Here is a 25,046-nt window from a genome sequence, read left to right as displayed (position 1 = left end):
GACGAGCGACACGACAACACAAGACGCATGCGCACTGGAGATCTGTTTTATTTTATCTGTTTTTTTTTATTAGCGGGACTTCGGTCTAACTTGATAGTTTGAGTACATTTTCTTAGTTAAAATGTTTCCGTAGCGGGTAAATTGTATTCATTCGTTCATTGTTCACTGAATTTCACCGTGTACGCGTTGCCATGGTAACACGGTCACGCTCTAACCCAGTTGAACGTTTGAACGTTTCACGCACGTCAATGCGACGATATTTGTGTGTGGCTGTTTTGGGGTGAAAACATATCTATATTTTGTGTCATAGTAACTGGAGAAGAAAATACCTTCCGCGAAGACTGCTCATTGATAGAGAAGTTAAAAGGAAAAACATGGAGCTCACCGGAAGCAGTTATAAGGGGCCTACTCTAAATAGCAGGTAAATTGTCTGTTTTAATTCCACTATTACACCAAATTAAGAGCAACCCGCAAGATGCACAGAATAAAACACAAGAGCAGCTTTTGAAAGAAACCATAGGCAACTGCAGAGGCACATTTAGACAAACAAATATTCACAGTCCCATTCACCGCTACAGAATGTATGTAGGAAGAAACCGATGTACCCGGAGAAAACCCACACAAGCAAAGAAATTGTATTTATTTATATTTTATATTTTATTTGTATATTTCAAATTATTTTTCTATGCCTGCAAGTGATGCACTATTGTCTTGTCAGGATGGAAGGAGAAGGGGAGTACACCTTCCCGTCAGAGACCAAGTACATAGGGGAGATGAAAGATGGGATGTTTCATGGTGGAGGCGTGCTCCACTTTCCAAATGGAAGTAAATACGAGGCCACCTGGGAGAACGGCATTGCAACGCAGGTGTGTGTTTTTTGTCTATGTATGCACACATGTACCCGATGAGTTTCACATCGGTTATACTTAATATTACATCTGCTACATGTTAAAGTAATCACTCAGCATTCTTGTAGCGGCTATTAGGTTTCTCCGTGTCATACTTGACAAAGGTGTATTCTGTCCTGCTCACGTGCATTTACAGCAGCAATCATTGCAATTATTATCATCAATTCAGATGAGGGTCACTTGAAATGATAGTCACGGTGAACCGTGACTAAACTCAGCCAAGACTTCCCTGCACCTGCATTGATGGAACTACACTAAGCCCAAACGCCAACACGCTGAACCTGGGATAAGCAAAGCAGCTTTCGTCTGACCAAGAGCATTTCACTTGAAAAAAAAAGAGTACCCGTACTTTCAAAACAAAACTATTTGATGTTATTAAGCACACAAATAACCATACTCCAATCCTCTCAATTCTTCAATTAATTGCCAAAATAATCGACAGATTGATCAATTGCCATAATGATCATTAGTTGCAGGCTAAGTCCTACATAAAATCCTAACTGTCTTCGTACACAGAGCAACATAATTAAAAAAAATCTACATTTTGATTTAATTAAACAGTTGGACAGGCCACTTGTTGCTAGGCGGAGTTCATATACTGAAAAAAAAAAAAAAAAAAAAAAACATTTTGATTTACTCACTGTATGTTGCTTTTATAATTGACCCTGTACTCTATTTTGAATGTGAAATTTTTGGGATCGAGTTGGGGTACAGACTCACCCCTCGTTCTGACAAATGATCCGAGGAACTCATCCAACTGTGCTCATGTCTTGCATTTAACATCTCCAACCTCCCAACAACAGAAAATCAAATTAAAGGAGATAACCATTAAAATCTCAATGGACAGATTTATCTTGGCTCGGGTACAAATGAATGCCATCATTTTAAACAGCGCTATTTGCCGTTTTCCATGTAGAAACACATGTCATGCATTTTTGGGTGATTGCATTGTTTACATAGCAAAGGAGCTGTTTCTAATAAGCAACGTTCCCCAATGAGGTTTATTTTTTTTTTTCTCTTATGAGCTGTTGTCTTTTTCCACAAAAATACAAACATACGCACACACACGCACACATATACTGTAGACATCAGTGGTTTACCAGAAGGCAAATCCCATTGTCTCCCATTTAGAAATTGGAATATCCATCTCCACCTCCAATCAAAAACAAGGATGGAAAAAAAAATGGACATTCTTGTGTGATCCTTAAAGTACTTAAGAGTGACATTTGAAAAACAACGGCTGACAGTATGTTTTCTGAAATTGTTTCTGGGGTTAGCACGTAACCCCCAGGGTCACAATTTTGGTTGGCACTAACAAATAGGCCCAGTGAGTACACTAAACAGTGTGGTTTTTCCACATTGGTTTGAAGAGATGTTGCATGTCAAAAGCAGATGTGCACGTCAAACAATTTTATCAAATAAATGCCCGTCTATTATGAACTTCCATCATTTGTCTTCCATCAACTTAAAAAAAAAAAGGGATCATTTACCTTTGCTGACGGGCTGCCGTACCAAGAGAAGGACTGGGATTACTGCAACGGCCAAGACAGACGCTTCTATACGGAGAGATGCAACGGCCTTCGACCAGCAGGTTCACGTCGTCGTCAATTCGATCAGCCATTCAAATTGAGCCATGTCGATGTTGTTTTTCATGCGTGTTTATCTTGAAGGTGAATCCCAGCTTACAGATCTGCATCCTCCACGCGTCATTCCTGAAGGCTGTTATGACTGTGGAGATGGTTTCTATGACCCGACGACTAAAGTTATCACCTCCTATGATGGCGCTTTCCTCAGAAGGGCTGGTGAGACAAAAACAAAAAAAAATCACTCATTCATACATTGCAAATAGGAACTTTACTTGATAACCATGTCAACCGCTTAAAGGGGAAGTCAACCCCAAAAATGTGCAAAAATATGTTCTATTAATAGTGCGTTTGTGGAATATGAGTTAAAGGGACGCTTCACTGGCGATAACATTGACACTCCTACAATAGGTTTGCGGGTCAAAATGACATCAGTACTCAAAGTTTGAGATTTAAGATTTTTTTTTTGTGATGAGATTTACGACAAATTGCCACGCCCCCTTTTGAGGCTTGGCTTGTTTCTTGTTTTTTTTTCTTGTTTAAGCGTCTACATCACAGCAGGGTGGCAAGTGAGGTCATATTGCTCCGGTTGTCAGTTGTGATGTCTAAAACGCCCCGCCGTTCACCCAAAGAACGCCACTTTGCCCTCAAGGCGTAACGGTTCTGCAAACAAGCAACAATGAAAGGAGAACCTGCCCGCTGAAGGGAAAACATGATGTTAGGATTAACGATATAACGTTTGACAAAAAGTGTGGCTCTTGACAGTTTCTTTTTATTTTCATACATGCATTTCTGCATGTTTTTCGCAGGTCTTGCTATTTGAAAGCATATTGCAGGTTTACCACCAGGTTTTATATTTATGTTGCACTGTCCTCAACACTTCTGTATGCAACAGTGTCCTTGCTGAAGAGTGTGTAAGTAAGTATATTATACACACACCCTTGTTCTACTTTTTTTTTTTTTTTTTTTTTACAAAAATGCTCCTGTATCCTGTAGGGATTTATTTTCCAACCCAAGGAAGTGTCGGGGCATTTGTCAGAGCGCATGTAAACTTGGGATTTATTGCCTCACGGCTTCCCGTCCAGGATGCAATGATGATGGGACACGGGGAAGAAAATCCCCTAATCCCGGTGCGGGAAACATCTCAACAGAGTAAGGAAAGAGGAAGGAGTGGGTGCATGTTAACTGGTGGATGTCGGACAAGGTGCAACGCTCCGACATTGACCCGACAGAAATGAATGAATTTGATCGATTTTGCTAATCTTCACCCCATTTGCAGACTCCTCCTTAGTTACCGTTGCTAACACGGCCAAACATTCTGGCATGGCACAGTGCCAATATGCAGAACAATAGCATCTTCAGCCAATATTCCCCGAGAGGTCATGGATTATTTTTGGAGTCAATTGTCACAGGAGACCACACATACTGTACCATGGCTATACCGAGGTGGGGGAAAGTCACACGTGCAAGTCATAAGTGAGTCTCAAGTTTTAACCGTCAAGTGTGAAGCAACTCCCAAATGGCTCTGGCAAAAATCAAAAGTCAGGTTAAGCCATTATTTGGGCTCTTAAAAGTCATAAGTCAATTCATCCAATTTTAGCTGTACTAGCGCTTTCATAATTACGTTGGTGATGGTTCCCAATTAAATGCATAACTGACGTCACACTTTGACCAGCGGCACTGAAAAAAAAAAAGTTTGAAAAGAGTTTTATGTATTTCTAATAATCCTGGTCAGGGACGCCTCTGAAGGCCGACTCAAAGTCTCTTGATTTTCTTGACGTAAATATGTGCGGCTGAAGTGCAAATTAGAGGTTTGGACCCTACTTTATTCTTGCCAACGTGCCAAAGTGCCTTTTACAGACCCCAGAACTACTCTGCAAATATGATTTCAGGAACCAGTCAGTCCCATTCAGCCAATTCAAACGGGTCCACTCACTTTGAGACTCCGAGAGCACACTGCACTTATTAACTGATGAGTGGCTGGCAGCAAGCGGCAAATATTGACTTTGGTTATTTGTGTTTGTCATTTGGCAGCGACCAGCAACAGCAGCGGTGACTTCAACTGACGACGAAGTGCGAGAAACCACTGAATTGAAATGAGTTGACAATTGTAGTGAAAGTACTCCGGAACCAGTTTCGTTTAAATTTCAATGAGTTAGTCGTGGCATGATAAACTGATGATCATCGTGAACTACCACGATGTATTCATTTATTGTTATGTTTTCCCTTTTTTGAAGCTCTGAAAGTTGCATGGGCTGATTTGTAAACCGACGTCGACAGACTTCTTTTGGCAACAAGTAGCAACATAGCAGGCAGCTGCAGGGCTACCATATTGTTTGGCGCACTTTCCTGTTTCTGGGATAAGCACTTCCCTTTTGAAAGGCCTTCACTGCGAAAAACATTCCAGCGCCAACAAAAACACCTCTGGTGACTGAACCACAGACCCTCCCTTTGTCCTAGTCAGGCTGAGGTGTTCCACGGACAGATAACATCAACCTGGGCCTTGAGAAGTGGAATATTTGAAAGCGTGGCTGCGCAAACTGCGAATCGAAAACACCGTTTGGGTCGAATCCAAAGAGCGGTTGCGCATGGATGATCATTTTTAAGATGTGTATCAAACCAGATGCTGTTTTGTTGTGTGATAATATCATATAAGTGGATTGGGCACAGATGACTTACATATGTACCGTTTTGTTCCGTGCGGGTTTATATTTCACTTTTCACAGATTTGAAGAGTTCAAACGCAATAGTAGAATCATTTATTCTGAACTGACTGAAATGAGGTTTATTTCTTTTATGCTGCGGTTTAAAGCTAATCATTTGTATTTGGGATAGACAAAGTAAATTTGAAATTTAGCAATTAAGAGGCTAATTTGGGGTGTCCAAAATTTTTCCTTTTTGAATACAGGCGAGTGTCGTTGAACTCGAGTCTCTTGAATGAATTATTTACCTTAACATAAAGTAACCTTTTTCTTAATTGCTGAAAGGGAGAGAAAACTATTCATCCGCTTAACTTTTTCGGTGCTGCACTCTTGAAGATCCTGTCGATTATGAGCAACATCGGCAAAGATTTCTTCTTGAATGCGATGGTCACTATCATCACTATCACATTATTTTTGTCGAAATAGCACTGGCATCCATTTTCTACGGCCCATCCGAGATGTCACAGGTGGGCCGGCGCCTCTCCGCAATGACTTTGACCAAAAGGTGGCGTACACCCGCGACGCAGCTAATCTGAAACAAACACGACAGTCACTTCTTTGGGCGACGTAAAGTCTTCGCCGAACCTAACATGTTTGTTCTTCCCTAATGTGAGGCAGCAAAATGTCGTGAATATTTACGGGCCACCTGTGCCCTCAATTTAAGCCAACTTAAATCACCAGCATCCAATCTGAAGAGGGCGCTATTACTGAGGACGTGAACAGGGGTCAATCTAATCATCATTAATGTAGGTTTTAGGGGTCTCCTCTCGTACCGGTGACGAGGTACATATAAGGCCACGATGATTACATTTTACAGCCACAAAGACGAACGGAAACTGTTTGCAGCTGCTGATAAGTTCAATTCACCAAGCCCACCCTAAATCCCCCCCCCCCAGCCCCCTAGGGTCTCCCTCCTGATCAGGTAGGAAGAAGATTGGGGGAGTTTTGTGCTTGAAGTGGCTGTTAGCGTTGACGCCAGTCGCTGCCAAATTACACACAATCAGTCGGCAAGCGGGACCTGCCCCCCCCCACCCGCCACAATGGAGCCCCCCCCCCCCCCCCCCCCAAATACCCCACGCGTGCTCCAACCTTTCGGGGTGAGGCCTGCGCGACGCTCAAGTGCATGCAGCTGCGCGCGCTCCAGAGAAGGGCGACTTCCCCTGCAATTAGCTCCACATTTCACTCGTAACAATTGACGAACTGCAGCATTATCTGCTCCTCTGGCAGTCCTTTTTTGGCAGAACACAAAAAAAAAAGGGGGCCGACCATTTTCTGAGGGGTTATTGTTTACGGGTGTCTGAAGAGGCTGTGAGAAGTTATTTTCTCCTAATTGTGAAGCTTATCTTGATTTGACAAAATTTACCGGGGACCTGAATGGCACTTCACTGCTCAAGCTGCCTTTTACACACAAAGTGACCTGCGTTTTTAATTCGACGGCTCAGTCGCTATTATGCATCCTTTCACGCTTGTGTGATTACGATTCAGTTCGCAGGCCGATAGATATTTAAATGCTGGTCAAGCGGAAGACATTTTCAAGAGGCCCCGCCGTGATTAATTTGACGTACAGTGAACTCCCGTCCATTGCGGCAGGATACGTTCCAGACCCACTCGCTCAAACTCAACCATATATGGAGGCCACATGAAAAAAAAATCTCCCAAATGCTTTCGGAAAACATACAATTTGATGGAATTAAAAATGCATAAAAATGTTTAAAAAATTATAATTTCGTGAGCTGTGACTAACAGCAGCACTGGCGTGAGTGCGTGTGATGTTTTGGTTCTGTGCTGTGCTGCTTGTGTTATTCAATTGCCTTCCACCTGTATGTCACTGAGCGGCAAAAGTTTTGCAAGTGTTTGCGGATGGCCTGAATGTTGTTTTTTATCATCAGGGTCCCTGGCTGCAAAGTTGCGTAAATGTTAGCCAGACATTCTTAATCAGTTTTAACTGTTTCTTTTGTTCCATATAAATTTGGAACATGTGCAAAACTGTGACTTACTTATGTGAACATTTCTTGGAATTGAGTATACCTGGTTAAGTCATTATCAAACCTGTCAAATATTTATATTAGTGATCCAAATAGATGTGCAAAAATGTCCCTAGAAATACTAGAACTCAAGCATACATTTAACATAAATCCCATGATTTATAAATTCAATATCAAATACTTCTAGATTAATAAAAATATTCTTTTAAACAGATGACTCGGAACATGAGTGGATAGTGCGAACCTGTCGAGTGGCAGAGGATCCGATTCCTGAGTCCTTCCAAGAAGAGGCTTCCTGTGTTTCTGGTGTGGAATAAAGACCAAAAAGATTGTTGAGACATGTCAGTAATAGTAAAGCTCTTTTATGGTGTTTTGCTGTAAGTCTCTAAGTGCAATAAATGGAAAACTGATTAAGTTTGTGTATTATCATTAAAGCCAACTTAACAGGTTCACTTTCTCATAACTACTACTGTTTCAAGTTCATGCTTTTTTTTCACTTTCTATTACATGCTGCTGAGCTAATACCAAACAGCAGACGTCAGTTAATTATCATAAAATAAAACAGAATAAACTAAGGCTGCTACGGCAGTACATCAGAAGAAAAGTCTTATTATGCCACTCACCAATCCTTGACATTTGCCCAAAATGCTGTAAATTACAAAGGTCTTTCACTTGTATCGTATATAACAAGTGAATGAGCAACTACAATAACAAGCAAACATGCTAACGTTAGCTCACGGTGTTACTGCGCCCATTAGCTCTGTTTGCCGCCGTAAGATATACAATAAAACTTTATTTGTATCGCGCATTTCATAACAGTTCTCCACAGTACCCACTTTTGTGCTACGTTCGATTTTCTCGCTGGCCACAATCTCCTCTTGGAAAAAAAACTTGTCTCGTGCTGAGTAATGAACACAGAAGTCTGTACCTTCCACTTCCACTCCTCCATTGTTCAAATATCCTTGGCCCATTTCGGACTGATGTGTGTTTTTTTGTATTCTCGTAGTACTATTTTGAAGAAAACATTTTTATTTGGAACTTGAATCCTGCATTTATTTATTGGTTTTACTGGTAAAAGCTATGTAAATGACCACTATTAGCATAGCTTACGACTCAAGTCATAGTTTTCCTGGTCACTTGTTGCTAGGCAGAATTCGAGAAGAGCCTTTGTGCCCGATAGACTTAAATGACAAACCAGTTGACAAACATTCAATATTTATTGCAAAGAGCAGCGTAATGAGGCAATAACGCCTTCAAATTTGCCCAAAAAAAATGAAGCTTAGTGAAGCTATCTTTGTTTTTTTTTTGCAATAACAAGTAACAAGAAACACATTTTGCATGTGTCATTACCTCAAGATGGGACTAGACTCTTGAAGAGAAACAAGCCAAGGCTAACCTTTAATTACAGTAATTACATTCAGCGTAATGGTGAGTTGTGGTTCTAATAAACTCTTATTTGTTTCTATGCCAGTCTGACAAAATATTGCTGAACACGGCGTTACAAAAAAACCGTTTTTTTTTAAAAAAACAGCTGATTTATTTTTATTAAAGTTTAATTTTAGGTTTGTGTCCCATTTTTTTTGCTCGCCACTTGTAGTCAGACAAGTCATAGAGAATCACAAACGTCATCACATTCTGTTTTATTGCATTTGTTTACACAAAACATTGATGATGCACAGTCTATCAAATAAACTTTAGTGTTTTCATTTCATTGTCGTTTTTTTTTTTCATTTTATTTTACAAAAGGCAAACAAAAAGTGCTTTACAGGGATTTTTTTTATCTCAATAAATACAGGGACGTTGAGGTTCACGTTGGATCCGCTTCTTTACACGATGGCCGTGGCACTAAAGTACATCATGCACAGACCTTCCCCAACACACGCACACGCACGCACACGCGCACGCACACACACACACACGCACACACAGAAAAAGTCACATCTTACTAGTAGGTTCCATTTTTGTCCGTTTTGTACCAATACTGTTTCACTCCAAGCAAACACAGGCATTATTTTATTTCTTTTTTTTTTTTTTTAGGAATGATTAGTTTGACCAATATGTAGTCTGTTTATAGAAACCTGAAATTGACCAAATTCTCAGACTTTGAGCTTTGCGCACATCCTTCATTTTAGGCATTGAAGCCATTGACATAATCGGCAATTGGAAATGGGGCCTCCCAGCCCAACACAACCGGGTTTTGTTGCCTTGAGTCATGATGGAGGTTGAGTGAATTTCATTTTGGTGGACTTCCAAGAGCTTGCTGACCACTGTTTGAGCCCCTGCGACAATTAGACAACCCCCCCCTCCTCCCACTTTCAATTGCAGCCCTCCGTAGGCTTCAGTCCTGCTTGAGTCACTTCCACCCTTCCAAACTCCTCCCAAGTCGTAACAATTTCCGTTGTATGATGTATGTAAGTATGATCAATGACATCATACACGAAGAGGCGGAATATTCCTTAGGCGCATTCAAAGGTGTTTGTCTCGCTCCTCCGAGCCGAATCCGGCTTGACCTCACGGTTGCCGCGCGGGCGTCAGTGATTGGAGGTCAAGTGTCGGGGCGCAGAGATTTGAGGGGTCGTAGTAGTGGCGGTGCGCTAGCGGCTGAGGGGCAGCTGGGGCAACGACATGGTCTGATGGGGGAGACTCTGAGAGGTCAGCACGGAGAAAGGGTGACCTGGACAACAAACACAGACACACAAAACTACTGTCAATTTATGAATTATGCATGCAAAAAAGCAAGTGTTTTATTTTTGTATTTTGAGTGTGTGTGGTTCAATTTGTATTTGAGTTTAATTATCTATCACTGTTGTGCTATTCATAAATATTTTCTGCGTGAAAATATGCATAATAGTACTTTCTTAGAATTCTTTTGTGTTGTATAATTGTAATTATTTTTCTATTATTATTAATTATGTATTACTTTTTGTATTAATACATTTATGTATTTGCCAGGTACGAGTCAGGTATGTGATGTTATTATTGTCAAAATAATAAAGTATGTTTTTATTTAAATCAATGTATTAATAAATAATATTCATTGCAAGTGACTAGTGAAAAGTTTTTTTTATCAGTATAATTATTTTATTTAAAGGTTTTAAAATTTTAAAGTTTTTGCATACTATTTATATATAATTATAATAATTAAATAAATATTACATTGAGTTCTTATTCAGAAATAGAATAATTGTATTTAAAATATAAGAGTCCAGAGTGCTTTTTTTATAATTAGAATCCAAGTTAAGCATGACATCAAATATTACTGGATCATAAATTTTATTGCAAAATTCCTCATCAGTTATTTTTGTTGAAATTGAGTTTATGGTAACAGTTTTGCATAAAATGAACGATAACAATTTCAATTATTTAAAGTATTTAGTTAATTTGAGGTTTTATTAATTTTTTTATTTGTGTATTTTTTATTACAATGAATTAATAATTATAAATAATGTAATGTTATTTGGAAATTGCAAGCAAAAACAGGGAAAATGTCAAAGACGTACTGTCGATGTATCCGTGTAGGGCGACCATGCGTGCCCGGTCGGGGCTGCCGAAGGGAGAGTAGTGAAGGTCATCGGGTAAGGACGAGGGTATCCGAGACTGGGGGTGACCCTGGGGGCCTCCGCTATGCTGGGGCGTGTGCTTTTTGTGTCTTGCTCTGCAGTTTTGAAACCAAACCTATGAAGAGTGACGCAAGCGCATATGATGTATCGTGCATCCGGAATTGGGGAATATTGCTGTCGACTAGTGCAGTCGTGACACTCACCTGAATAACTCGCCTGCTGAGACCTGTCATGTCAGCAAGTTTTTGTAACGTTTGAGCATCTGGGTTGTTGTCCTGGGCAAACTGCGCCTGCATGATCTACACAGAAATGACGTGTCAGTTTAAAGTTAGCCTTAAGGGTTGATTCCATGATATGTAAAACGTCTGTGTTAAACATTGGAAAAAAATGTAACTAATAACAGTGGTCAACAGCAAATGTAAATCAATGATGGCTTTTTTTATCCCCAAAAATATTTCTGACACTGATTTAAAAAATGTCTTTACCTTTTTTTGTACCACATCAGGTTTTAAATATATTTCCTATTTTTGTATTTCAAAAGCTTGTGCAATATAAATATATTCATAACTATGACCTCATTACACCACCATTTCACCATTCAAATGGTTTTCTTATTAGAATCATTTTTTTTATAATTCCACGTCACTTTAATAATAATAATAAAAATAATGATAATATTAGAAGAAGTCCTATTTGCATCACCTGTAGCTGTTCCGCAGTGAAAGACGTCCGTGCCCTTTTAGCCGGTTTGGGCTGATTGTCTTGTTCAGTCGGAACCGCTCCCTCTAATGTGATACCATTGCCTGAAAAATCACAATATGCAGATGATTAGTTTCCAGTCACGTCAAATGAATCAAAGTGTTTCCCTCACCCACTCACCGCTCTCCGCCGCTCGCTTGAGGTTTTCCACCATGGTGTCATAGTGGATCCTGCACAGCACCTTTTCCTCCACCAGGCCAAACTCCTCCCCCGTGGACAGCTGCCTCTTGCACGAGTAACACGCAAAACACGCCAAGTGGTACGCGTTGCCTCTGGCGCGCCGCACCCAGTCGCTGGCGTAGATCTGACGCCCGCAGCGGGCGCACTTCGTACCAAACCTACTGTGAGGGACAGAAGAAGAGAACCGCTGAGGCAGAGGAAACGGAACTCCATAGATCCATCCATGCATCCATCCCAGCTAACCGTGGACTGGTCACCAGTCAAATGCTCAATTAATTTCCCACTATTTATTTGAAATGACATTTTTTGTCAACAACCGATATTGTATGATAAGAATGAAATTCAGGCAAAATCTTGTATGGAATATGAAATTTCTTTGGTTTCCAAATCAATAAGCTCTGAAGGACCCCGTAACGACATTGTGGCCTTCAACGAAAACCAGTTTGACACCCCTGAAAGTGGGTTCAAGATTGTGGGTCTGAACTGAAATGCGAACCAGGGACTAGATGATGAGGCACACCTGCACACTACCCAACTACTCCATTTTTTTTAATGTCCTCTCCCAAACATTGATGTTTCACTTCAAACTTTCAGGAGGATTGAAGGGACTTTGGAGGAGGATGTGGCCTACACTAAAGTCTCCCGGTTGAGCTTTGAACGCAAACAAACCAACACCTGCAATTTCCTGACGGATGCCTGAAAACGCCGGCACACACACGCACACACTCAGCGGACCAGTGTACAGTACATTGTGGCAGTTTCCCAGCGTTGAAGACGGGAAAAAAAAGAAGTGTATGACATCACTGTGTAACCGATAGTAGCAAAAGTGAGGTCAGGCGCCATCATACAGGAAGGATCGCTATAAAGGGGATGGGGTGGTGAGTCGAGGGGCACGAGGCCGCGGATGAGGGTTTCGGAAAGAGAACGTAAACGTTGCAAGGACAACAAATGAGTAAGGATAGACGTGGCTTAAATGAGGCGTTAATATCGGCCATAAACACGTGCTGCTTATTGGAACGGTTGACGTGGGAGCAAATGTGTTTGAGGACAGAATGAGACAAACACCGTGGTGATGGAGGCAGAGCAGACCCCGCTCTTGCTAGAGCAGGGTAAACTTTAACATGGTCAAAGCAAATAGAGAAATACATTCTCGTAAAGGAGACTTATTAAGATAAATTTTAACCTTGTACATCCTGGATACAACACATTTCAACATTATTTATATAGCGCATTTCATAACAGCTGGAGCTGTCACAAAGCACTTTCCATACGGTGTCATACAAATTAGCAGGAAATTAGAACACAAACTAAAACACATGAACATATAAATAGTAGATACCTTGCATTTTATCACATTGTTCAAATTAAACGCAATTTAAGATGCTTATTTTGGCTCTCAATTGCTTCTTCACATAGCAGCATGTATCTAGAGAAAGAACCATTCACTTGGGGAATTTTGACTCTTCAATGAATTTAACAAGTATGTTTTTGAAAGCTCACGCCATACCCAAAGAGAATATCCAAATTCCATGTAGGAAGGCCTGAGCTTAGATTCAAACCCAGAACCTCAGAATTGTAAGGTAGACATGCTAGCCGTCGTCCACCATACGGCTCCAAATTCATCATCACATGTTCCAAATTCTTCTATAGAATGCATGTCCCCCATCAGAAATGTAACTCAAATTGTTGTCTTAGTGATGTGACAAGCTAGCATAAGCAACATTCCGTAACTGAAGGGGTAGCGACCCAATTGCCAATCAAAAAGAGTCACTATGTCGCTAACGGCTAATTTTGACGCGTGATTAAATGACTAAAATTACCTTGGTTTCAGTTTGACGATAAAGATTTATTTACTTCCTATTGCGATTTTCTTTGCTGCTTCAACATGAATATGTTCACCTTTGTCCTTTCTCCAATTTCCTTCAAGTTCCACCGGTAAGCAAACTTGGTCGATGTTCACGAACACAACCATACCACGTCACGTCACGTCATATCACTACATGTCACGTTCTAAAACCTTTTGCTTTCCCAATAGCAACACCACAATATCCCATTGATTATATTGACCTGTGGCTAATTGACGCCACACCGCCCCCAAGTGGTGGGAGGTTTAAATCCAAAACGTAAATCAACATAATAAATGGCTCGTTCAAGAAGGGTTCAAGGTTCCGACAAGTGGAATTGTATCCATACGAGCCACTACGTAGCATCTGCGAAACTAATGTGAACAAAAATGGATCATCAAACAGTACTGAGGCCGGACCCGGAATCTTATATCGCTTGCCGTTCAAGAACGTCATTCGCCTTCATCAGTGACATCAGATCTCTCAGTTTCCCATAGACATGTTTTCCCCAAATTTCGACTTCCTAGATGTATGAATATTTTTTGTCCTTATATTGTGTTGCCAACCGGAGTTTTACTGATTTAGTGACAATTCGACACGTTTACTACCCCGCAATGACATTGAAAGCTTGAAATTGACTAGCGTCAAAGTGTGTGATCACAAAAAATGTTCATATTACAACACGCAGCGACCATTACAACACTCTTTTCACGTTTCAACGCTGGGTCCAAACACTTGTCTCAGTACGGCATACGGCTGCACATGTGAGAAAAAAATAAGACAGACACAAGTGAAATAGAAAATTGTTAAATGTTTGGAGCCTGACTATGATGTGCTTGCGGTGCAACGGAACACAAAACAAGAGCAGCCGGCTTGTTTAAGAGAAACATGGGTAAGGCTCCTCCAATTATAATCATCGTAATGGTGAGCTGTATTTTTGATTTAATTTTTTGTATTTGTTTCTTTACCGGTCCATGTAAATATGTGTACACGAAAACGGTTGGGGCCAAAAAAATATCAATCCACAAAAAAATCTTGCACCAAAAGTCAGACTTGACTTCACCATCCAAGATAAACAAAGACAACAATAGTAACATGACACAAAGCATTTGTGTCATTGCTCGTAATATCCACGACTACGATGACTACTACAGAAAATAAAACACAAGCAACTAAGGGCACAAAAAGCATTCAAAAATCAAGAGACGCTTTGACGGCTTGTGAGATGCAGAGACAAAAGCAAAGTGAAGGAAAAAGGCGAATTAGAGATGGGTGGTGCATGCGATCTGCAGTGGGGGAAGTACAAGAGCCGCCCGCCACTTGAGTGGCTTTTGGCAGCGAACCAGCCCACTCAAGTCCACTCTGCCTGGGATCAAAGCCCACTGTTGGGCCCTGAATCCTCACAAGCGTGTTCTCCTCCTCTTTTTAGTGCGCCATCCATACTATATTCAACTACACTATTTTTAGGCAACCATCGCATGCCTGAAAGTCACGCTGTCACTTTCCCAGTGGTGGGAATATCATCGTTTTTTGCCATCTGATCCATACATAACATTCAAAGAATTGACATTTGTGAACACAAAACTATTATAAATGCCAAGTGAAAAGCTGTGGGATCTTTTCTAACACAGGTCATATCAGTGTAAAGTAAAACAAAAACAGTTATTATCAAACGCAACGGCAGTAAACGCAATCATATCGATCCGGTGTCGGTACTAGATGAGGTCGGGGTCCTCCGATGGCTGCGCGCCTGCTGATGACGTCACATTTTATTCACGGATTTCTCAAATATATTTCTTTGCCTCGATTTTTTATTAGCCTGGCTGTTATATTTGCATATTTTGATTCGCTAAAAAAAATATAATAATAATAACTGCATTACTGTCACATTGCGCGTCTTCTCACACGTCACTTCCGCCTATGCCCCGAGAAGCCGCTTCGGCAACCGCAGTGGGACGTTTACGTTTCTCCTGCCAAACTTGCAACAATGCAGTGGTTCACCCGGGCTGCAAGATTATATGAATGTAATGTTTGTACATAGTATGAAATATTTCTTAATAAAATATTTCCATGTTTTCCCTCTGAGCCTTCACCAGCCTGATTCCCAAGGCAACGGAAAATTGACGTAACGTCTTCGTCTTATTTTTTTTTTTTTAATTCTTATTATTTAGTAACTTAGAACATACAAACACAACACACAGGGGTGACAAACATGGAGTCAAATAATTATAATACACAAATACATTAGAACGCGTGACGTCATCTGCAGACGCGTTGCTCCCCAAAGGACGGCGTCCTCGTGGAGCAACCAGACCACATCTAGCACCGACACCGGTTTGCCTGAGTTGTCACCGAGATATTCCCAAAAAGTCATTGTGGCGTTTATTGTACTGTCCTGCCATATCGTTCCGGTTTGCTATGGCGAGCTCTCCTTTTTGCTATACAGTAAAAAGCAAAACATTGTGCAACTGAGCTACTAATCGAGCATGACAACTTGTCAGCTTTATACTCCGTAGACAAAAAGCAGAAAACGCTGCAAATCATCACTCATTCAAGTACCCCGCCTCCTCCATCTTCATCTGCCCCCAATTTTTTTTAACTCATTCAGCATCAAGATCCCCGGGTTGCGTTTGGATTGGTGTTAAAACACTTTATCAAGCAGCTAGTACATTACTGCACTGTTAAATTAATCAATACGTCAAAATGTCACATGTCACAAGATAAGACATTAGTCTCACGACAACTAAAAAAAACGTGTCGGTAAATGGAATAATTAAATCAAATAATGAACAATAATTATTTAAAAAAATAAGTGCATTTTAACCTGCTACATCAATGTTATAAATATAACAATATTGATTTTGAAAAGGTTGCTCCAAAAATAGCCTAGGCATTTTCTGGGGTTACAATTTTGAAAATTGTAGTTTTTGATGAGTACCCTCTAATCTCTGTCAGATTATTCACATTAGAATTCCAACATGTGCTTTCTTTTTTCATGGCATGTGGTTTTGAATCAAGCCTACAAGGGAAGACAATCTTTAAATAATCATTTGAATCATGCACAATTTCCAGCATTAATGTTGCAAGTGTCGAATAAATGAGTCTTTGTATGACAGATGTCCTATTATCATTTTTGATTAATTCCGTTCTTTAAAAGAAAACCTTGCAATTCTGCGTGCGGCTGGTTGCTATGGAAACCTAATCACCTAACCAGAGGTGGGTTGATGAGTAATTACCGCGACAATTGAGCCACACACATGCACACTTTTCGCTTAACAAAGCTCAATCGGGGCACAGCACGAGCACATCGATGTGCTCGTGATTGCAACAGCGATAAGACTCCCCGCGCGTGTGCATGCGCGTGTGTCTATGTACGCGTGGAAGCTCCCAAGGCCTGGAAATTTTGGTTTGAGTGGCGCAGCAACGGCTCTGTCCTGCACTTCTATCCCAACACACACGCACACACACACACACACGTACACACCCCCACGCACGCACCCCCCCCACACACACACGCATCGAAAGAAACATTCTCTGATTTCCTGCTATTACGTCCCATTAAAGCAGCTGTCAGTCCAAAGCCAGATGAGAGAGTGACATAGTTGAGGAAACATCTCCAGAGGTTTTGGAAGTGGTCCAAAAGAATCTGGACACCTCATTACTGTTTAAAGTTCAAAATTTGACTTTTTTTAAAAACTTTTTTTACAGAGGTTTATATTATATTATATTATATTATATTATATTATATTATATTATATTATATTATATTATATTATATTATATTATATTATATTATATTATATTATATTATTTTATATTATATTATATTATATTATATTATATTATATTATATTATATTATATTATAATAACTAACTCACTGAAAATGTGTGTAATTAATTGAAATTCAATTACGATTATTACGCTCAACGATTACATACAGAAATAATCGCATGAAATGATTAATATATTCAGTATATACTCTATATATATATATATATATATATATATATATATATATATATATATATATATATATATATTTATAAAACATTTGTAAAATAGTACTCATTTTACAATTTCTAATAATATAGTGTGTACACTTGAGTTCATAATTTGAGCATTGGTTTATTTAAAGGGTGCAAAATGTATTGTTTATAGCAATTAAACCATACTTAAATTTATACATTTGTCCTTTTTATCATTATTTTAAGATAAAATTCATTTGAAAACAATAAATATTGTTTCCAAGGATACATTATTTTTGTTTTGCCCCCCCCCCCCGAAAAATAATTTCAATAATCATGATTTCAATTATTACTAAAATGATCGTGATTGATATTTTTTTCAGAATTGAGTAGCCCTACTGAAAATAATCAATTTATTGGCCTTCTTCGTTCTCGAGTTAATTGGCTGGGAGAAGCTGCAAGGTTCTTACTGCCTCGGCCTCATGGCGAGGCATGCTCCCACTCAAGTAACCGAATATGGTTCCTTTGCCTTGGAGTTAAGTGTGTGGCTCCAAATGGGTGTGTTCATATTTTTGAATACTCAATTATACAAGATACCGTTACACACTTGAAATATGCAATTTCATTAACCAAATCAGATTACTGTGTTGCTCTGACACTTGGTGGGGAATATCAGGCCTGTCAGAACATTTCACCGGCCAACCGAGCAATTCTAAAACCAACTTGAGCTTCAGAGGAACTGTTATTCTAAATAACAACCAAACTTTTAACACACAAATCATCCAAAGCTGAATCGTATTTTTTTAGTATGACCCTCAAAGGATTCTATACAAACCGGAATGGCCTCCGATTGGGAAAAAAATTATTACAGTCACGGCCAAGCTGCCAATAATTGAGTTAAAGGATTTACTATACAGTTCATTGATGATGACGGCATAACATCTTGCCATGTGACCGCCATTTGTACCTTTCCTGACTACTTCTCCGGTTGGAAGGCGCTCGCATACACTTAACGTCCTATTTTACATATTTAATAATGGCTCACAGTCCGTGGAGCAGTTTGGGGGCACGAGGGGTGACCGGTGAGGCAGCGTTTAAACGGTAAGGGGTCAGCTCGAGTATTAGCACGAACCTGGCAGAGCAAACAGAAATGTGTGTTGTGAAAATAATAAAAAGCAAATGATTGACAGCTGCTGGACATGTAAAAATAAACAGAGAGCCCGGGGTGAGTTTGTGTGGCTGTCAAGTGAGGTGATATACAGTACATGGGTGCATTTCTTTGCAAGGAGGAGGTCGTGTGTATTGAAGGGCAAACGTGTCTGTTAGTTTGGGAGAAGAATCACATTCAGATCAGAAAAAAAAAACGGTGCTGACCAGGCACTCGGGGAGGTCTAATTGCTGGTCTGGAGGTCTGGGGTGGAGGACGACTAATTGCTGGTGATTATAAACCTCAGCCATGGTTTTGTGTCAGGTTTCGATCACACATTGACATTCGCGTCCTCACGCCAGGATTTTCTGGCCAAAACACAAACACACTAAAAGGATGATTGTCAAAGTGGGGTACGCAAAAAGTACAGTTCTGTTGTGTTCAACCTTGGAGTACAATGCATATGCATTTAATTTTTAAGAATTTTCGTTTTTTGCGCTTTTTTTTTTTAAATACAGTCTTTAAATGATGACATGTAGAATCAATTTCAATGAAAACATTACTTGATTGTTCATGTTCAAACTTAGAACAGTATGAAATGCCCCCTCTAGGAATAAAAACTCAGTTTTGTTTTTGACGAATACTTCAGGCCACGCCGCTGTTCCTTATCGTTGGCGATGATGGCGGCACTTTGAAAACCATGGCTACTAAAACACGTGTAAACGCCATAACCTCCACAAAAACTAATAACAACAGACAGAAATACACCACAGCAAACATGAAGAGGAAAACCTATTCGTCAAGAAATTGTGAGCCTTCTAGAGGATCAAAAAAAAAAAAAAAAAAAAGTCATTCTCGGCCACCATTTTGGCTCCCGGCCTTGTGTTTTCTGCCAATACTGCATGACCAATGCACACGCGCACAAATATGTAAACACACGCTCTCAAATGTAACACAGCACATGTGATCAAACGTGATCAAACTGTCTCTAGCAAACAGTAGAAAGCACAGCTCTCACAATTGGAAGCTTCTCAGCCGCCCCCTCAGCTCCTCCAAGATGAAGAAGTGACAACACCCTGTGTTTGTCCCTGACTGTGATTGCGTCATACATGAATTTGGGAAGCTTTTGCATCCTTCACGATTTTACGCAAGGAAAAGAATAACTAATGTATTTCATGGCTGTAGGAGTCTTAGAGACGTTTATTATTGCATTTAATATAGTTGTATTATTTTTACAAAAGTCACTAGGTGAATGCAGTACCAAAAGCTGGTGACAACTGTGGCCTGGCTGTGATTGCAGAATGAAGCAAAAAAAAAAAACATGAAAACAAGGAAAACAATCTTTGTTTTTTTTGCCACTGCAAAGTGGTCTTGAAGTGATTATTTCCTCCTTGTTTTGAGAGCCAGCTAATTCATAGTGCAGCGTTTTAGCATTATCTTTGTTATTATTCATATTTTACAATTGCATCTGCATGCAACCCGATACTCAACAAATGAGGTTAGAGCTATACAAATACCATTAACTTCATTGGTTATTTTCTATTTTTGGATTATTCGTAGATACAAGTATGTATATATATATATATATATATATATATATACATTTTTTAAAATATGGTTTATAGTATATAGTTTATTACAACTATTTTATCAACCTTCAAAAGAACTATTTTTCAAATACTGGGTCAAAACTAAAATGATGTTATTCATTGTTGATTTACAACTGCTAATATTCAGTCGTGAAGAACTAAATATTACCAAATTATGTCGAAATAAAATAAACTAAAATAATACAATAATAAGTACAAAACTGGTTGGTTAAGGTTAAATTGGAATTATATTTACATCTATGCAGTGCATGTACAGTATGGAGCATTAAAAAAAAAAAGAAGAAGGAATGTGATTTTCTATTTTCTTCATTTTCTTTCATCTCAAAGAGGAAAGCAGCATTTAAAGCGTGTGTGAGTGTTTGATGACAGGAGACTTTGAGAGAGAGGAAAAGAGAGTGTTTTGTAAATAAAGTCATATAGTAAACTTACCCTACCTGAAATAATCCATTTTACAGAAGATCTCCTTATTTTTGATGTAGCAGCTACTGTGCTGACGTAACGACGTCCGGCACACCGAACATTCCAGGCATCGCACGTGCCAGATCAAGTTGTTCACCTGCGTGAGCACACACACACGCACACACACACGGAAACAAATATTTACACATTAGTCAATACATGGATTATTATTAATCATATTATAAACTATATTAAGTCTATCGGTGCGATCATATAAATGAGCGATTGAATTCAACTTCATTTTGAATATTCAAATAAAGCGATGAGGACACTATTTTGTATTCATTAATTTGTCAATGGATAATCGGGTATAAATCTTAACTATTATTATCGGATCTGTTGGGGAAATCATAAATATATAACTGCTAACATTTCCATTAAAGAAAAGCAGGAATGTTAGTAATAAAATAGTAATAAAATTAAAAGAAATTGTAATAAAATAAATATAAGGGTCAATATGTAGTTGTTTTACCAAGATCGGAACAAAATAATGTGACAAAATATATTTCTCATTAAAAATATATCAATGATGGCAAACTTTTATAAAATAAGTGAGTATTTATTTGAACCAATAAAATTTGTAAAGTAACGGTCCATGGCGAAATCAATCACATCTGGCATAATTGTATTTACAAAAATACAGTCGGCAAGATGTGTATTCTGCATTCTGCTCATGAATGAAACAAATAGGAAACTTTCTAAATAATAACGAAACCCAAATTAATTCATGGCTGCAGTTTAAGAACGTGCATGAGCAAAATTATTTGTTTTATTTCTAAATAATCTGCATGGATACAATTAAGCGGCACGATATAACCTCGACCCTTTTAAATTATTTAAAATCGTTTATATCTCCATCATCTTTTCAATGTATATGGTTTATATGGTTAATCCAAAATAGTTTTAATATGAGTTACATTTTACATTATTGGATTGTTACTTCTCATCACATTTGATTTGAGTCGCTATAGACGAGGGAATATTGTTTAGTCGGTGAGAGGAAACAGGAGACATAACAGACCGTTTAACCGTTTAAAAAATATCGTGTGTCTAAAGTCTCCAAAACACTCCTCGGCTATTCATGTTAAAATGTCACGATGAGCAAAACGAATAAAAAATGTCTAATTAGCTCGATTTTCTCAAATTGCGAAATGGTCGCCATGTTTGTAGTTTTCGTTCTGACGTTTAGTGTCCAGGCCTCCAACGCCCCAAAAAATACGATTCCACTCATATTATGAGTATTAGAACGCATGGAGCGCTCACCTTGAGCAGGTATCGGTCCAGGATTTCCAGGCCGCAGCTGGCGCACACGTTCTTCCCCGTGGAGGGCACCGAGCTGGCGGTGGAGGTGGGCGAGCACACGGAGGGCGTGGACGGCGTGCTCGGGGACGAGCGTGTGTCCTCCCGCTCCATGTTCGACCGCTGGGACTCCGCGTCCGACTGAGACTGCGTGGAGGGAGGTGGGTGCGGGTGAGGGAAGGGGGCATCCACGAATCAGAACCGAGTGTCACACACAAGCGAAGACGCGCACAAACAGACACGCGCGCTCGTTTCCACTGATGTTTAGCTTTCTGTCATGTGGGTCACGTGGACAAAATAAATAAAAACGTATGATTATATGACCCCCCCTACATGTTTAATTAGAGACAAAAAATCACTTAAAAAAAGCACGAAGGGTTTATTATTTATAGCATTATGTATTTACATCTTATTTTGTTTGTATTATCATTTTACTTCACTATTCTCATATAATTCTAATGTAGTAATATTTTGGAGTATTGTTTTGAATTATTTAATTATTTTTAAAAGATTTTTTAAAATATCTATTATTTACAGAATCAAATTTATGACATACAGAAATCGCCACAGCACATCTGGGCCGTGGAAGTATAATCAAGTCTGATACGAAATTAAAAAATCAAAATCAAAATATAAAACCTTAAAAAAATAAATCTACAAACGATCTCACATGCAAATGCCTTGAATGTACGATAGGAAAAAACGGTTACGCCATAATGACGTTAGGAAAGTACCATGTGTTGCTCTAATCATATCATTTTATATTTCAGATTTCGTTCACATTTTCCTGCTCTTTTTAAACGTAAATATTGTGACTTTCCGAGCATCGTGTCTTTCGTCATTCTTCAAAACAAATTTCAGCGCGCCATGATTGTCAAAACAGTTCCCGATTTAGCCCCAATTTTCAAATGCAATAAAACATAATATGTCTCTTACCATTTGCGCGTGCTTGGAGTCCACGCTGCAGCCGGCAGCACTCTGACGGTCACTGCAGATCACCTACAGCCAAACCGACATCTGCATCATGTACCTTTCTACGGCTGTCATCGTCCGTGTGATAAATCAACCACGTGAATGATCGGCTTTATACACTCGCATTAATAACCCCCCCAGGCACCCCCCGCCGCCACCCCTTGACAACAAAAAGACACCTTTAAATGAAGCGATCTCAAATTGGCTTTCGGAAATAATAGCGTTTTCCGTTGCAATCCAGGACACGCGTGAAAACGAGGGGAAGGGGGGGGGTCGAGGGGGTAAACTACCTGTAATTACAAATAGCTGGCGGATAAGAGGCGGCACAAGTGTCTATTTCACGTGTCGATCAGTGGCAAGCGACGGGTCACGCATAGAGCAGCAAATGTGATTTTTCTTCTTCCCTCCCATCACTTAAATGCTTGTAATTAAAATCATATTCTTTTTTGTGTGAATACACCGGGAGTTGGCTCGTTTGTGAAATTTTAATAAACACCACGCAGCCCTCCAAAACGCACCGTTGTGTATTAAGCATGAAATAGATAAATTGATAACAAAATAACTAACCCCCCCCCCCCCCAAAAAAAAAAAGACTCATCTTACCTGCTTTGGGGTGGACAGAACCGTGTTGCCCTCCGACAGAGGGGACAAAACTTCATTTTTCCAGTACATGGATCCCCCGTAGCCTCACAGCGAGAAGCCACAGCAGTCAAGCCGGGGACAAGTCGTCGATGGGCGGCCAGCTGCGCTTCGACCACCCGATGCTCGCACTGACGCTGCTCTGTGCTTTTTTTTTGTTCTTGATAGCTCCCTTCCCGAGTTTAAGAACGTTGGTTATCCCGAAGGTCCTCTGGTGCACCGAAGCAAAACTGTGTTGGTCTCGTATAGCCTCGTAGAAAGTCGTGCATGCGCGCACATGCACACCCTCCCCTTCTGCACTGTACCTCTTCTCTTACTGGTGGGATAGACTTGTGACTTTACAGGAAGTGCAACTTGCACGCAGCTTCTTATTCCTCCACGCAAACGCTTTCCAAGGTGCAGAGAGGTGGAGGCGGCAAAGAAGATTTATGTTGCGTGCTCTGCCTCTCTTCGGGAGAAAAGAGGAGGGTGGACGCATGCAGATTTGCATATTTTAGTATTAACTGCAGGGGGAAAAAACAATCAATAAAAAATGACAGAGTTGCAATATGCCACCGCAGATTCGTCATGTGACAATAAAAACGTAAAGAAACATATTTGCTTGTCTGTTGATTAAAAACAAGATACGTCGCATCAGAGGCAATAAATGTCGCCTGTTCTAATGAACTCAAAACACATAATGATTTAATTATGTTTGGTTTGAGTTGGGCGTCATAATTGCCAAATTCTGACAAGAGTAATGGGCCAGAGAACAATTCAGTTCATACAACAAAATGTAAATATTAAGCATTTTGGCAACCAAAGTGACAAAAGCTAATATTTACGATAAGGCAAAACTAAAACGACGCCGATATGAGCCCACACACGTTTACATTACATGCAGAAATTCACACACTATTAGAATCGTTAGCTAAATTAAGCATTTCAAAGTTCGTGTGCGACATTTAATTTAGGCACAGAAAGGAGGATGCTTGCCAGCAATTTAACGCACAAAAGGCGTAAAGGTTTTTTTTTTTGTTGCAAACCAATAAGGATTTGGTTGTTCGTTAAGAAGTGGAACAAACGCGCCGTCTCCTGTATAATTTGGATGCAATAGTATGCACACCCCTCGGTGCGTGTTAAGAAAGGATTTGACTTGCAAGCACGTTTATCCAAATGAAATAGTTTGTAATATATGGCTGGTGCGTTGCTTTCTGCAGGAAAATAAAAAAAATAGAGAGAATTTTTTTTTTTATTTCTCAAAAGCAACTTGTGACATTTTTTAAAAAAAAAAACTGACAAATGCGTTGCTATGCCCTTTTTCTTTCCTTCTTTTACATGGTTCATATATCATATAAATTGTATTTTTATGGTCCTAAAACGTACCACGCCATGTAAAAAAAGAACATGAATCTAAAATGTACAATCCAATCACAAGGCCATTTTGTTGAAG

At 39.6% G+C, this 25,046-nt stretch overlaps 2 protein-coding genes and 1 long non-coding RNA gene across 5 annotated transcripts; 1 reads left to right on the top strand and 2 right to left on the bottom strand.

Moving 5' to 3' along the window:
* The first annotated feature begins 21 nt into the window (after positions 1–21).
* Positions 22–7,506, top strand: morn5 (MORN repeat containing 5). Of its 2 annotated transcripts, none has more exons than XM_088281417.1 (5): positions 22–421; positions 719–866; positions 2,388–2,499; positions 2,579–2,710; positions 7,392–7,506. In XM_088281417.1, the coding sequence occupies exons 1-5, from the start codon at positions 375–377 to the stop codon at positions 7,493–7,495; spliced, it is 543 nt and encodes a 180-aa protein (XP_088137543.1). In that variant the 5' UTR covers positions 22–374; the 3' UTR covers positions 7,496–7,506. The 2 variants fall into 2 exon arrangements, with proteins under 2 accessions (XP_088137543.1, XP_088137544.1); XM_088281418.1 differs by lacking the exon at positions 7,392–7,506 and adding an exon at positions 4,526–4,655 and having other exon boundaries at positions 23–421.
* LOC148319274 (uncharacterized) lies at positions 2,165–7,939 on the bottom strand. Its single transcript, XR_015839756.1, has 3 exons — positions 7,802–7,939; positions 7,423–7,481; positions 2,165–2,707 (listed from the first exon to the last, which is right to left on the bottom strand). It is a non-coding gene; the product is annotated as an uncharacterized LOC148319274 (long non-coding RNA).
* A 975-nt stretch (positions 7,940–8,914) lies between these two features.
* On the bottom strand, positions 8,915–24,008 carry lhx6a (LIM homeobox 6a). 2 transcript variants are annotated; one of them, XM_088281280.1, is made up of 9 exons: positions 23,579–24,008; positions 22,940–23,002; positions 21,968–22,150; positions 20,680–20,801; positions 11,618–11,838; positions 11,441–11,541; positions 10,942–11,037; positions 10,679–10,853; positions 8,915–9,852 (listed from the first exon to the last, which is right to left on the bottom strand). In XM_088281280.1, the coding sequence occupies exons 1-9, from the start codon at positions 23,645–23,647 to the stop codon at positions 9,773–9,775; spliced, it is 1,110 nt and encodes a 369-aa protein (XP_088137406.1). In that variant the 5' UTR covers positions 23,648–24,008; the 3' UTR covers positions 8,915–9,772. The 2 variants fall into 2 exon arrangements, with proteins under 2 accessions (XP_088137406.1, XP_088137407.1); XM_088281281.1 differs by having other exon boundaries at positions 11,618–11,835.
* Positions 24,009–25,046: the final 1,038 nt, after the last annotated feature.

Source organism: Idiotropiscis lumnitzeri, chromosome 18, assembly GCF_059441095.1.
Source record: "Idiotropiscis lumnitzeri isolate Australia: NSW breed Sydney's pygmy pipehorse chromosome 18, RoL_Ilum_1.0, whole genome shotgun sequence".
NCBI classification, from domain to species: Eukaryota; Metazoa; Chordata; class Actinopteri; order Syngnathiformes; family Syngnathidae; genus Idiotropiscis; species Idiotropiscis lumnitzeri.
Note: the sequence above shows the minus strand (reverse complement) of the source record. Positions and strands in the feature narration are given on the sequence as shown.